This window comes from Ranitomeya variabilis, chromosome 6, assembly GCF_051348905.1.
Source record: "Ranitomeya variabilis isolate aRanVar5 chromosome 6, aRanVar5.hap1, whole genome shotgun sequence".
NCBI lineage: Eukaryota > Metazoa > Chordata > Amphibia > Anura > Dendrobatidae > Ranitomeya > Ranitomeya variabilis.
Window position 1 is genome coordinate 182,554,095 of NC_135237.1, and position 15,480 is coordinate 182,569,574.

Here is a 15,480-nt window from a genome sequence, read left to right on the forward strand (position 1 = left end):
CTTTCTGTGCATGTTCCTGCTACCAGACAACTTCCAGCTAAGTCGGACTTTTGTCCTTGTTTGTTTTTTGCATTTTGTTCCAGTTCACAGCTGCAGTTTCGTTTCTGTGTCTGGAAAGCTCTTGTGATCTGAAATTGCCACTCTGATGTTATGAGTTAATACTAGAGTCTTAAAGTAATTTCAGGATGGTGTATTGATAGGGTTTTCAGCTGACCATGAAAGTACCCTTTCTGTCTTCCTGCTATCTAGTAAGCGGACCTCGATTTTGCTAAACCTATTTTCATACTACGTTTGTCATTTTCATCTTAAATCACCGCCAATATATGTGGGGGCCTCTGTCTGCCTTTCGGGGAAATTTCTCTAGAGGTGAGCCAGGACTATATTTTCCTCTGCCAGGATTAGTTAGTCCTCCGGCCGGCGCTGGGCGTCTAGGGATAAAACGCAGGCTACGCTACCCGGCTACTGTTAGTTGTGCGGCAGGTTTAGTTCATGGTCAGTTTAAGTTTCCATCCTTCCAAGAGCTAGTTCCTATGTATGCTGGGCTATGTTCTCTTGCCATTGAGAACCATAACAGTTTGACCGGCCCACAAAGGGTTAAATTAATTGGCAGAGAAAGGAGAGAAAAAAGAAGTCTGCTGAAAAATTTTTTTTATTTTTTTTTTCCTTCAGTTCTGAGTGTGCTTTCAATTGAATCACTTGCAAGTCTGCCTATATTGCAGCCTTCCTCTCTCTCTCTCCTTCTAATCCTGGAATGGCTCTGTGTTCACCTGTTTAAAATGGATATTCAGAGTTTAGCTGCAGGTTTGAATAATCTCACCACGAAAGTTCAAAATTTACAAGATTTTGTTGTTCATGTTCCTATATCTGAACCTAGAATTCCTTTGCCTGAATTTTTCTCGGGGAATAGATCTTGCTTTCAAAATTTCAAAAATAATTGCAAGTTGTTTTTGTCCCTGAAATCTCGCTCTGCTGGAGATCCTGCTCAGCAGGTCAGGATTGTGATTTCCTTGCTCCGGGGCGACCCTCAAGATTGGGCTTTTGCATTGGCTCCAGGGGATCCTGCGTTGCTCAATGTGGATGCGTTTTTTCTGGCCTTGGGGTTGCTTTATGAGGAACCTCATTTAGAGCTTCAGGCGGAAAAAGCCTTGATGTCCCTATCTCAGGGGCAAGATGAAGTTGAAATATACTGCCAAAAATTCCGTAAATGGTCTGTGCTTACTTACTGTGGAATGAGTGCGCCCTGGCGGCGAATTTCAGAGAGGGTCTCTCTGATGCCGTTAAGGATGTTATGGTGGGGTTCCCTGTGCCTGCGGGTCTGAATGAGTCCATGACAATGGCTATCCAGATCGATAGACGTCTGCGGGAGCGCAAACCTGTGCACCATTTGGCGGTGTCTACTGAGAAGACGCCAGAGAATATGCAATGTGATAGAATTCTGTCCAGAAGCGAACGGCAGAATTTTAGACGAAAAAATGGGTTGTGCTTTTATTGTGGTGATTCAACTCATGTTATATCAGCATGCTCTAAGCGTACTAAGAAGCTTGATAAGTCAGTTTCAATTGGCACTTTTCAGTCTAAGTTTATTCTATCTGTGACCCTGATTTGTTCTTTATCATCTATTACCGCGGATGCCTATGTCGACTCTGGCGCCGCTTTGAGTTTGATGGATTGGTCCTTTGCCAAACGCTGTGGGTATGATTTAGAGCCTCTTGAAACTCCTATACCTCTGAAGGGGATTGACTCCACCCCATTGGCTAGTAATAAACCACAATACTGGACACAAGTAACTATGCGAATTAATCCGGATCATCAGGAGATTATTCGCTTTCTTGTGCTGTATAATCTACATGATGTGTTGGTGCTTGGATTGCCATGGCTGCAATCTCATAACCCAGTCCTCGACTGGAACGCTATGTCTGTGTTAAGCTGGGGATGTAAGGGGATGCATGGGGACGTACCTTTGGTTTCCATTTCGTCATCTATTCCCTCTGAGATTCCTGAATTCTTGTCTGACTATCGTGACGTTTTTGAAGAACCTAAGCTTGGTTCATTACCTCCGCACCGGGAGTGCGATTGTGCCATAGATTTGATTCCGGGTAGTAAATACCCTAAGGGTCGTTTATTTAATCTGTCTGTGCCTGAACATGCTGCTATGCGAGAATATATAAAGGAGTCCTTGGAAAAGGGACATATTCGTCCTTCGTCATCTCCCTTAGGAGCCGGTTTTTTCTTTGTGTCTAAGAAAGATGGCTCTTTGAGGCCGTGTATTGATTATCGGCTTTTGAATAAAATCACGGTTAAATATCAATATCCGTTGCCACTGCTGACTGATTTGTTTGCTCGCATAAAGGGGGCCAAGTGGTTCTCTAAGATAGATCTCCGTGGGGCGTATAATTTGGTGCGAATTAAGCAGGGGGATGAGTGGAAAACCGCATTTAATACGCCCGAGGGCCACTTTGAGTATTTGGTGATGCCTTTTGGCCTTTCAAATGCCCCTTCAGTCTTTCAGTCCTTTATGCATGACATTTTCCGTGATTATTTGGATAAATTTATGATCGTGTATCTGGATGATATTCTGATTTTTTCGGATGACTGGGACTCTCATGTCCAGCAGGTCAGGAGGGTTTTTCAGGTTTTGCGGTCTAATTCCTTGTGTGTGAAGGGTTCTACGTGCATTTTTGGGGTTCAAAAGATTTCCTTCTTGGGATACATTTTTTCCCCCTCTTCCATCGAGATGGATCCTGTCAAGGTTCGGGCTATTTGTGATTGGACGCAACCCTCTTCTCTTAAGAGCCTTCAGAAATTTTTGGGCTTTGCTAACTTTTATCGTCGATTTATTGCTGGTTTTTCTGATGTTGTTAAACCATTGACTGATTTGACTAAGAAGGGTGCTGATGTTGCTGATTGGTCCCCTGCTGCTGTGGAGGCCTTTCGGGAGCTTAAGCGCCGCTTTTCTTCCGCCCCTGTGTTGCGTCAGCCTGATGTTGCTCTTCCTTTTCAGGTTGAGGTCGACGCTTCTGAAATCGGAGCTGGGGCGGTTTTGTCGCAAAGAAGTTCCGACTGCTCCGTGATGAAACCTTGTGCTTTTTTTTCTCGTAAATTTTCGCCCGCCGAGCGGAATTATGATATTGGGAATCGGGAGCTTTTGGCCATGAAGTGGGCTTTTGAGGAGTGGCGTCATTGGCTTGAGGGGGCTAGACATCAGGTGGTGGTATTGACCGACCACAAGAATTTGATTTATCTTGAGTCCGCCAGACGCCTGAATCCTAGACAGGCGCGCTGGTCGTTGTTTTTCTCTCGGTTTAATTTTGTGGTGTCATACCTACCGGGTTCTAAGAATGTTAAGGCGGATGCCCTTTCTAGGAGTTTTGAGCCTGACTCCCCTGGTAATTCTGAACCTACAGGTATCCTTAAGGATGGAGTGATATTGTCTGCCGTTTCTCCAGACCTGCGGCGGGCCTTGCAGGATTTTCAGGCGGATAGACCTGATCGTTGCCCACCTGGTAGACTGTTTGTTCCTGATGATTGGACCAGTAAAGTCATTTCTGAGGTTCATTCTTCTGCGTTGGCAGGTCATCCTGGAATCTTTGGTACCAGGGATTTGGTGGCAAGGTCCTTCTGGTGGCCTTCCCTGTCACGAGATGTACGAGGCTTTGTGCAGTCTTGTGACGTTTGTGCTCGGGCCAAGCCTTGTTGTTCTCGGGCTAGTGGATTGTTGTTGCCCTTGCCTATCCCGAAGAGGCCTTGGACGCACATCTCGATGGATTTTATTTCGGATCTTCCTGTTTCTCAGAAGATGTCTGTCATCTGGGTGGTGTGTGACCGTTTCTCTAAGATGGTCCATTTGGTTCCCCTGCCTAAGTTGCCTTCTTCTTCCGAGTTGGTTCCTCTGTTTTTTCAAAATGTGGTTCGTTTGCATGGTATTCCGGAGAATATCGTTTCTGACAGAGGAACCCAATTCGTGTCTAGATTTTGGCGGGCATTCTGTGCTAGGATGGGCATAGATTTGTCTTTCTCGTCTGCTTTCCATCCTCAGACTAATGGCCAGACCGAGCGGACGAATCAGACTTTGGAGACATATTTGAGGTGTTTTGTGTCTGCAGATCAGGATGATTGGGTTGCTTTTTTGCCTTTAGCGGAGTTTGCCCTCAATAATCGGGCCAGCTCTGCCACCTTGGTGTCTCCTTTTTTCTGTAATTCGGGGTTTCATCCTCGATTTTCCTCCGGTCAGGTGGAATCTTCGGATTGTCCTGGAGTGGATGCTGTGGTGGAGAGGTTGCATCAGATTTGGGGGCAGGTGGTGGACAATTTGAAGTTGTCCCAGGAGAAGACTCAGCTTTTTGCCAACCGCCGGCGTCGGGTTGGTCCTCGGCTTTGTGTCGGGGACTTGGTGTGGTTGTCTTCTCGTTTTGTCCCTATGAGGGTTTCTTCTCCTAAGTTTAAGCCTCGGTTCATCGGCCCGTACAAGATATTGGAGATTCTTAACCCTGTGTCCTTCCGTTTGGACCTCCCTGCATCTTTTTCTATTCATAATGTTTTTCATCGGTCATTGTTGCGCAGGTATGAGGTACCGGTTGTGCCTTCCGTTGAGCCTCCTGCTCCGGTGTTGGTTGAGGGCGAGTTGGAGTACGTTGTGGAAAAAATCTTGGACTCCCGTGTTTCCAGACGGAAACTCCAGTATCTGGTCAAATGGAAGGGATACGGTCAGGAGGATAATTCTTGGGTGACTGCCTCTGATGTTCATGCCTCCGATCTGGTCCGTGCCTTTCATAGGGCTCATCCTGATCGCCCTGGTGGTTCTGGTGAGGGTTCGGTGCCCCCTCCTTGAAGGGGGGGTACTGTTGTGAAATTGGATTTTGGGCTCCCCCGGTGGCCACTGGTGGAATTGAACTTGTGTGCATCATCCCCTCTGTTCACCTGTTCCCATCAGGATGTGGGAGTCGCTATTTAACCTTGCTCCTCTGTCACTTCCATGCCGGTCAACATTGTAATCAGAAGCCTTTCTGTGCATGTTCCTGCTACCAGACAACTTCCAGCTAAGTCGGACTTTTGTCCTTGTTTGTTTTTTGCATTTTGTTCCAGTTCACAGCTGCAGTTTCGTTTCTGTGTCTGGAAAGCTCTTGTGATCTGAAATTGCCACTCTGATGTTATGAGTTAATACTAGAGTCTTAAAGTAATTTCAGGATGGTGTATTGATAGGGTTTTCAGCTGACCATGAAAGTACCCTTTCTGTCTTCCTGCTATCTAGTAAGCGGACCTCGATTTTGCTAAACCTATTTTCATACTACGTTTGTCATTTTCATCTTAAATCACCGCCAATATATGTGGGGGCCTCTGTCTGCCTTTCGGGGAAATTTCTCTAGAGGTGAGCCAGGACTATATTTTCCTCTGCCAGGATTAGTTAGTCCTCCGGCCGGCGCTGGGCGTCTAGGGATAAAACGCAGGCTACGCTACCCGGCTACTGTTAGTTGTGCGGCAGGTTTAGTTCATGGTCAGTTTAAGTTTCCATCCTTCCAAGAGCTAGTTCCTATGTATGCTGGGCTATGTTCTCTTGCCATTGAGAACCATAACAGGGATGGTCTGGTGTGTTATCAGTGAGGGCAGTGTCGACCCATTCACCACTCGTACGGCCACTGGTTTGGCGAGCATCACCAGAGGTATTGCGTGCCATTGGGTGAAGACAGAAGACATGAAGTTGCCCTCCGCCCCGGAATCCACGCAAAGCTCTACCGTATGAGTGGATAGGCCTAAGGTAATTGTCCCCTTGAAGGACAATTTGGAGGAAAACGTCGCCATGTCCAGTGTACCTCCTACTACTACCACTAGACGCTGACATTTTCCCGACTGCTGGGGACATTTCCTGGCATAATGTCCCGACTGCTGGCAGACTGGACAGACCTTGAGTGCACGAGTGGTCCGGGACTTAGACCCTGCTCATGACACCTCCACAGCCTCATATGGCTCAGACGCCTGGATCGGAGATCCCAGAGGTTTGGCGAATGTGGGAGCCAGTCGAAACCTCTGCCTACACTGGGCTCGCTCCAACCTTCGCTCATTAAATCGAAGGTTGATGCTGGTAGATATAGTTATTAGCACCTCCAGTGTGGCAGGAATCTCCCTAGTGGCCAAGGCGTCCTTCACATGGTCAGCCAGCCCCCTCCAAAATACAGGGAAAAGGGCTTTATCTGGCCACTCCAGCTCAGATGCTAAAGTCTGGAAGTGGACAGAAAAATGACTGACCATGGATGAACCCTGTGTCAATGCCAGCAGTTGGAGCGCCGTATCATGGGTGACTTGGGGTCCCAAAAAGACCTGTTTCAGAGTGCTCAGAAACTGCAAAGCACTCTGCACCACATGATCGTCGCGCTCCCCCAGCGGCGTAGCCCACTCCAACGCCCTGTCTGACAAGAGAGATATAATGAATCCCACTTTAGCCCGCCCTGAGGGGAAACGTGCAGCCAGGAGCTCAAGGTGAATCGCACACTGGTTCACGAATCCCCTACAAGACTTGCTATCACCAGAGAATTTATCTTGCAGCGGGAGGTGGGATAAGGTCGGAACAGGGGTGGCAGTGGACAAAGTGGCTGCAGCCACGCTAGCAGCCTGAACAGCTACTGCGGTAACATCCACAGCTGAGGTTGTGCGCTCGAGAGCCACCAACCTGCCCTCCAGCTGTTGGATCTACCGCTGCAGTCGCTGTTCATCCGCCATTACTAGCCAGACCCTGGCGCTAGTGTAATGTTAGGACTGTCGGAACGCACCGAATAATAATTAGAGAGGATATGAGGTGCGTTCGCAGTCTGGGGTCCACCATGCAGAAAGGACACCTGCTGCTCGGTAATGGCGAACTAGATGGCGGTATAATGTGAATACACACACGGGTTCGCTTCACCCGGTAGGAAGGAAGCGAACCCTGTAGTGTCACAGAACCGCGATACCGCACAGTGAGCGCAAGTAAAGAGTCACAGAACTCTGTCCCAAGGCATGGGGAAAGAGTTCCTCTAGACCTATTACGCTCGACACCGCTACTGTGGTGTCAGGGATAGAACTGAACTAATAATTTACTGCACAAGAGTGCGTACAATGCCGCTCTGGTGGGCGCCACTAACCACCCTAACTAGGGCCAGGAAAGCGCATTAAGCGCATGGCGTCGCACTGGCGGTCGCTGCTGAGAGACGCTGAATTGTGTGCTGGATGTGCAGAGTAGCACTGTCTGGCACTAGGTAGCTTCCACCATTCGCGAGCAGGCAACAACACTAGGGATGGGAATGATACAGAGCTTTCATCCATCGACTGGCATACATTCACACACACACATTAGCAAGTTTACACCTTTTATAGCAGTAGCGCTCAGGGACCTTCCTGATGATCCAATAGGAGCCGCAACAGGACCTGAGCATGTGACCCCCGACCTCCAATGGGAGGACGTCCCGTGGGCATGCTCAGTATGGGAAAAGCAGGACTTAGTCCCAGAAAGGCCTGCTCGCTGCTGATCAGTGCTGGCTACAAAGGCAGAGCCTGGAAAGACAGCAGTAACCACTTGCAACAGTATCAGCTTGAGCCAGACGCTTGGACCGATATCTCTGCTGAGCAGGTTCCACTGTGGCTGGAGGAGAATGGGAGACTGCAGCAGACATGATTCGAGATTCCTCCTGTGCAGTGGCTGGAATGTGGCACCTAAAAGCCCAAGCAGTGGATGAGCATTTTTTTTCCCTCTCATTTATTTTGTCTTATATACAAGTCATTATCCTGTAAAGAATGTTTCTCGACATTTTTTTCCACTCAAATTCATTTTAACTGTGGTTTTGTATGTTTTATTGTCAGTCCGTAAAAGTCACGTATTACATGGTTGCCAGCAGTGACCTGGGATTCAGAGATGCTTCTAGGGGTCTTCCCCATGCTGTTCCCATGCCATTTCAGTGCTGTTTGCATAGTTTTCAGCAACTTTTATACCCCCTCCAGACGGTGTGTGTGTGTGTGTGTGTGTGTGGGGGGGGGGGGGGCTGCCAGGAACCTGCTCAAGTTTCCCATTGACTTCCATTATAGTCATTACTCAGGGCGAGCATTACGATTTGATTTGATTATTCGAGCATTTTAGTGCTTGCTCATCACTAATCACAAGTGATCAGAAGTGTGTGATATTAATTCCTCCGTAGCTGCCCTTTCCTATCAGCTGATTAAGTAAAGAAATTACTTCTGTGAATGATACAGTTCAAATGTATCTTTAGTAAAATATCATAATATTATTGTTCTTAATACTCCACAGAAAAAATGCAGGAAGAGATTGACCATATCATTGGAAGTTCACGATGCCCTTCAGTAGAAGATCGGATAAAAATGCCATTTACCGATGCAGTGATTCATGAGATCCAGAGATTTACAGATATTGCACCTTTAGGAGTACCCCGAGCAACCAACCAGGATACAGTCCTTAGAGGATACCATATACCAAAGGTCAGAGGTTACAGAAATACAAACCGAGGCAGAACTTGTAACTATAAATTTAACTTTTTTTTCTTAGGTCTGATAGTTGGTAAAAAATAGGTTGGTTGCTTTCACGTTCAGCCAAATAGCAGTATTCACAAGTTTACGATATAGCATTTTCAGCGGGGTCAGTGCCTGAGTCTTATATTGCATTACATTAAGTCTTGAGTTTGCACAAGGGTATGTTCACACACGTTTGTTCTGCATTTTTTTTGCAGCCTAAAACCTGCGCTCATGCCAATACAAATGCGCGTGTTTCATGCATTTTTTACTTGTTTTTGGGGTGCTGATCTCATGTCTATTGTCTACAGTTTATGTTTAATAAAGTTAGTATTATTCGTCAAAAATACTGTGAACATGCCGAAATAATACCATAGCATTTTTTGAGTGAAAAAACACCGAAAGAATTTACACGCTGCAGCTTTGAAAAACGCTGCAAAGTTGTCAGTGCTTTTATCAAGGAAATGATACTTCATCTTAAGTTTTTTAAAGATATGTTAACAGGTATGTTTTATCTTTGTTCCATAGGGAGTGACTGTGTTTCCTATGATAACGTCTGCATTAAAGGATTCCAAATATTTTAGGGATCCATATATATTTGATCCAGGACATTTCTTAGATGAGCAAGGCAACCTGAAGAAACTGGAAGCTTTTATCCCATTCTCAATAGGTATTGAGCTGTGAGCGTCTATTTTCAATCTTCTATCTACATTTCGTCTAAATTCAAGTTCAGAATTTTTGCAGCCATAAGGATAAGGCCACACGGCATCATGTCACGTGACAGCAATTCTTAGAAAAGTCACGTGACAAACACATCTTTGCAAGTGAGTGGCATGTTGCGTATGATGTGCATTGAAGCTTGTGGCGAGTAAGTTGCTTGTGACCATTGACAGAAATTTGGAAACATTTGCAACCCCATAGGAAATCATTGCACTCAATGTTGAAATGCGTCAGTGCGATTTCACTGTTGTGCGATTTTTGTTACTGTGTAGCCTTAGCCTAGTACCTGAGTCCATGAAACATACTTTAACCCCTTTGCGACCTTCGCCATACTAGTACTGCTCTGCGGGAGAAGCATTTGTGACCAGAGAAGTACTAGTACGGTGACGTGATCACCGCGGCGATCGCGTGCGGGTGTCAGCTGTATGTGACAGCTGACACCCGCAGCAGTGCTAGCACCGATCGTGGGCATTTAAACCCTCTGATGCCGCTGTCAGTAGTGATAGCGGCATAGAGAAGCATCGCACAGGGAGGGGGCTCCCTGTGCGCTTCCCTCAGAACAACGCGATGAGATCGCATTGTTCTGATGGTCTCCATGGAGACGCCCGGCACCAGGATGGCCACGGGGTCCTTCTGGGTCCTGCAGGGAGGTGGCTTGTCAGAGCCTGCTGAGAGCAGGACCTGAGAAGCCTCCTTCCCTGCCTATCAGATCGCTGTTTTGATACTCAGCAGTGCTAAGTGTCAGATCAGCGATCTGACATTATATAGTGATGTCCCATACTGGGACAATGTAATAAAGTAAAAAAAAAAGTATTATAATGTGTAAAAATATATATTTTTTAAATCCTAAAATAAAGAAAAAAACCAAAACATATTTTTCCAATAAATGCATTTATTTATGCAAATAAAAAAAAAACAATAAAAGTACACATATTTGGTATCGCCACATCCATAACGACCGGCTCTAAAAAACTGTCCCACTAGTTAAACCCTTCAGTGAACACTGTAAAAAAAAAAAAAGAGCCAAAAAATATACTGCTTTATCATTATACAAAAAGTGCAATAAAACGCAATCAAAAAGACGGATGTAAATAAAAATGGTACCTCTGAAAACGTTATCCTGTACCGCAAACAATAAGCCATAGCAGGAAAATAAAAAAGTTATAGCTCTCAGAATAAAGCGATGCAAAAATAAGTATTTTTTCTATAAAATAGTTTTTATTGTATAAAAGAGGCAAAACATGATATAAATTAGGTATTGCTGTAACCGTACTGACCCGAAGAATAAAGCTGTCTTATGTATTTAACCACATGCGGAATGGTATATAAAAAAAAAAAACAATTCCTGAATTGCTGGGTTTTGTTCATTCTGCCACCCAAAAATCGGAATAGAAAGTGATCAAAAATTGTCATGTGTCCGAAAATGGTACCAATAAAAACGTCAGCTCGTCTTGCAAAAAATATGCCTTCACATGACTCTGTCGCCGTAATATGAAAAAATTATAGCTCTCAAAATATGCTAATACAAAAAATAGTTTTAGCAATAAAAAGCGTCTTTTAGTGTGTGACAGCAGCAAAACATAAAAACTCTATATAAATCAGGTATCGCTGTAATCGCAGCGATCTAAAGAATAAAGCCTAATAAGTTATACTGCATGAGGAATGGCGTAAAAAATAAATAAAACTAATTTTCACATACTCCTGATTTTTTCACTTTGCCTCCCAAAGATCGCAGGCGCGGCGCACATTTATCCTGCGCTCTGCGCTGAGTGCTTACACCGGGGTTTCCGTGTAAATCTCTGAAATATGTGATTCAGACAGAACCTCTGGCAGAAGATTCCATATAATGATGCAGATGGAGGCACTGTGGGCGCCATAGGACTTGTGATCCGGCGGTGTCCGTCTTTTTAGGATGCACAAAACTGTCGGTCACAGTGTTGTGCACGTCTGAATAAAAAGAAACCAAAGAACAGATTCCAGACGAAGTCCAGAGTAACTCTACTGCCTCACTATAGTAAAACACTCTAAAACAAAGGATAGCCATGAAAGTCCAGACAAGGGATGTTAAGATAAAAAATGATATACCTTTATTCAACAATAGTGGCAAACAGTAGTACTATATAAAAACACATGCATGTCTCAGGACAGAATATACAATAATAGAGATAAAATAAGAGGATATAATTATGTATGTAAGATCAATATTGCAAGTGGCGGACCAAAAGAAAGGGGGATAATCAAAAATATGAGAATTAAAATAGAGGTGAGCACAAAAATCCTCAAAGATACTGCCAAGAAATTAAATAATAAATAATATCATCCAGGAAAATTATATACTTATATATGCTCAAAATTCATGAGGGGGAAATACCCCCTAGTTTATCTGAACACTGCTTGTCTGGACTTTCATGGCTATCCATTGCTTTATGGTGTTTAATTTGGTTTCCTCACCCTGAGTGGTTTCCACTCTCTTTACAGAGCTCCGGGGCTATTTACTATATATATATATATATATATATATATATATATATATATATATATATATATATATATATATATATATATATATATATATATATATATATATATATCCTTTAATTGAACTTTAATATGTATTTAGGACCTAGAGGTGTTACTGTTGTGTTGTTCTGCCTCACTATAGTGAATGGATCCATCGGGGTTTCATCTGAATCACGTCACGCAGAGATCTAGATGGAAAAAGCAAAGTTAGTGGTCAGCATAGAGTGCCAGATAACTGTGATCCCAAACTTTATGGAAAATGTTCCCAATAAAAGCTTCCACTCAATCCACAAAAAAGGCAAGTCCCCACTCAGGTCTGTCATCTGTTAATGGAAATATAGGCGGCTTCCACGTTACTGGTAGCACAAAGGCTCTGGAAAAGCAAAATGGCTCCTCACCCGCCATAAGAAATTCACCAAATTCTACGCTCCCAAATCCAAACGCCCCCTCCCTTCTGAGCCCCAGTGTGCCTAAACAACAATCACCTGATGAAGACAGATCCTCCGTTGAAACGCGTTGTGGTTTAACCCCATCTCTTGTCTGTGTCTCTTTACTGCACTCCTCAGACCGTTTATCATTGTCTCATTGCTCCTATCCTCCATTGGAGGTTCTCGGCTGGAGCTGCGGTGGAGACCTGACATCCTGTCCACCCCTGGCCTGCTTCCCTAAGCGCCCCTATATGACCGCTCATCACTGACTCTCGTTAAACAACATTAAGCACCCACATGTTTGGCATTTCTGTAGTGATGAGAAGCATGAGCTGAGCATAATGTACTGGTCACTACAGCATGCTGGCCACTACAACGGCAGTTTGCAATTTTCACTCAGCAACATCCACTGCTGCCTGTTTCTGGAAAACACCCATGGAGTCAAAATGGTCACTACATGTTTAGATACATTTCCAAAGGGTTATCATTTCCAAAATGGGATCCCTTATGGGGGGTACATCTGCACTACTTCCCTTCTGAGCTTTGCACTGTGCCTCAAAAGTAGTTTTCGACCACTTATGGGGTATCGGTGAACTCAAGAGAAATTGCACAACAAACTTTGGGTTCCATTTTCTCCTTTTGCCCTTGTGAAAATACAAAATTTGTAGCTAAAAAAGATTTTTGTATGAAAAATTAGATTTTTTTTATTTTCACGGCTCTATGCTATAATCTTCTGTGAAGCACCTGGGGGTTCAAGGTGCTCAATACACAGCTAGCTAAGGCCCCAAAGGGACTTAATTTCCAAAATAGTGTCACTTGTGGGGGGTTTCCACTGTTTAGGCACATCAGGGGCTCTTCAAACGGGATATGACGTCTGCTAATTATTCCATCAAATTTTGCATTCGAAAAGTCAAATGGCGTTCCTTCCCTTCCAAGCCCTGCCATGTGCCCAAACAGTGGTTTTTCCCCACATATCGGCGTACATAGGAGAAATTGCACAACATATTGTATGGAGCAATTTTATCTGTTTCTATTATGAAAATGCAAAATATGGAGCTAAATAAGATTTGTTTGGGAAAATTTTTTTTATTTTCACAGCTCTACGCTATAAACTTATGTGAAGCACCTGTGGATTCAAGGTGTGCAATACATATCTAGATAAGTTTCATAAGGGGCCTAGTTTCTAAAATGTGGTCACTTGTTGGGGGTTTCCACTGTTTAGGCATATCAGGGGCTCTCCAAACGCAACATGGCAACCGCTAAATATTCTAGCATACTTTACATTCAAAAAGTCAAATGGCGCTCCTTCCCTTCCAAGCCCTGCGGTGTGCTCAAACAGTAGATTTCCCCCACATATGGAGTATCGGCATGCTCAGGAGAAATTGCACAACAAAACATATGGTCCATTTTTTCCTGTCACCCTTGCGAAAGTAAAAAAAAATTAGGTCTAAAGGAAAATTTTTGTGAAAGAAAAGTAAATGTTTATTTTTAATTTGCATTAAAGCATTGCGGCTTTAAATCTCCTCACCTCAACATGCTTAACATGTCACTCTCCGCATGGAGAAACAATACTTCTTGGATCCCGGTCAGACGCCTCTCAATCAGCCAAACCAGATCTCCACTTTGCACTGACGAGGGGCAGTACCCCGAAACAGTGTCTGCAAATTGAGATTCTGGTTTGGCGTTTATCCTAAGTCATGTGACAAGGCTCATTAAAGGGTCGCCATTGACTGTTAGGATTGCTACTTCCAATAGGTGGCACTAGAGTTCTAGTCCTCTTCCTCTCTGAAGAGACAATTTCCATATTTTTTCCTTCATCATTCCAAAAATTGCTGTGAAACACCTGAAGGGTTAATAAACTTCTTGAATGTGGTTTTGAGTACCTTGAGGGGTGCAGTTTTTAGAATGGTGTGATTGTTGGGTATTTTCTGTCATATAGGCCCTTCAAAGTCACTTTAAATGGGAGGTGGTCACTAAAAAAAGTTTTGCAAATTTTGTTGTGAAAATGAGAAATCGCTAGTCAACTTTTAACCCTTATAACGTCTTATCAAAAAAAAATATGTATGCAAAATTGTGCTGATGTAAGGTAGACATGTGGGAAATGTTATTTATTAACTATTTTGTGTGATATGACTCTCTGATTTAAGAGCATAAAAGTAAAAATTTTGAAAATTGAAAAATTTTCAAAATTTTTGTCAAATTTCCATTTTTTCACAAATAAATGCAAGTCATACCAAGTAAATTTTACCACTCTTGTAAAGTACAATATGTCACGCGAAAACAGTCTCAGAATCACCTCTCAGTCTCACCGGGATCCATTGAAGCATTCCAGAGTTATGACATCATAAAGTGACAGTGATCAGAATTGTAAAAATTGGCGTGGTCATTTAGGTGAAAACAGGCTAGTTCTCAAAGGGGTTAATTACAGATTCATACAGAATTATAGGAAATTGAATTAACATACAGTACTTTCATAATACGGTACAATACAGACACCATGTTTTGGGGATGTAGCTGGATTCAAAAAATGCAAAAAACCTATGTATTCTTTTTACAGGGAAGCGTGTTTGTCTTGGTGAAGGACTTGCACGTATGGAAATTTTCTTGTTCCTTACATATCTGCTACAGAAATTTGATCTCAAATGTGAAAAGGACCCTGAAGACATTGATGTTTCCCCTATCCCGAACCGTGGCTCCTATGTACCACGACCATATCAGATCTCTGTGACTTTACGGTAACCACCATCTAGATGACTGTGAGCAATTTTATCTTTAAAGCAAACGTGTCAGCAGGATTTTGCTAAGTAAACTACAGGCATTGTCAGGTTGGTGCCGTTACACTGATAAAAATATCTGGGTTGAAGAAATCCACATCAGTTTTAGAAAGTTTTCAGTTAATGAGATGCTTCAGGGCAGGACTGTGAGCGGCTCTTTTTTTCATACTTTGGCCTCAGTGCCTCATTGTGGCTTATATGACAGGTCACTTCAGGATGCAGAGGACTGTCGAGTAAATATTATTTTTATTTTTGGATACTAGTGGGTCCAGTGGAGTAATATGCAGGTAGATGTCCCCAAGCTCTCCCGCGATTTGGCCTCTCACATGCTCGACCAGGCCACGCCCCCTAGCAACTAGAGTTTGACAAGTAAGTTTACAAAAGTAGTCTCTTTTGTGGAGAGGTTAGGCCCAGTCCACACTGAGTTTGTGCATACTGTCAGTGCACATGGTCGAGCGTCGACAATGTGCACTAACAATAGTGGTGTTGAGACTGCAAACAAACCTGACCGTGTAGATGCAAAAGGCAGGATGATCCGTTTTCCCCAAGCAAAA

The 15,480-nt window shown here is 43.8% G+C and overlaps 1 protein-coding gene across 4 annotated transcripts in view; it reads left to right on the plus strand.

Annotated features, from left to right (window-relative positions):
• LOC143782161 (cytochrome P450 2C20-like) overlaps positions 1-15,480 on the plus strand; it is a 151,961-nt gene that overhangs the window by 129,503 nt on the left and 6,978 nt on the right. For 2 of the 4 annotated variants that reach the window (XM_077269301.1, XM_077269302.1), the window contains exons 7-9: positions 8,267-8,454; positions 9,013-9,154; positions 14,710-14,887. In XM_077269301.1, the coding sequence (XP_077125416.1) occupies positions 8,267-8,454; positions 9,013-9,154; positions 14,710-14,887 (508 nt within the window). Of the gene's footprint in view, positions 1-8,266; positions 8,455-9,012; positions 9,155-14,709; positions 14,909-15,480 lie in introns of all 4 variants that reach the window. The other 2 variants (XM_077269304.1, XM_077269303.1) reach the window with 1 other exon arrangement.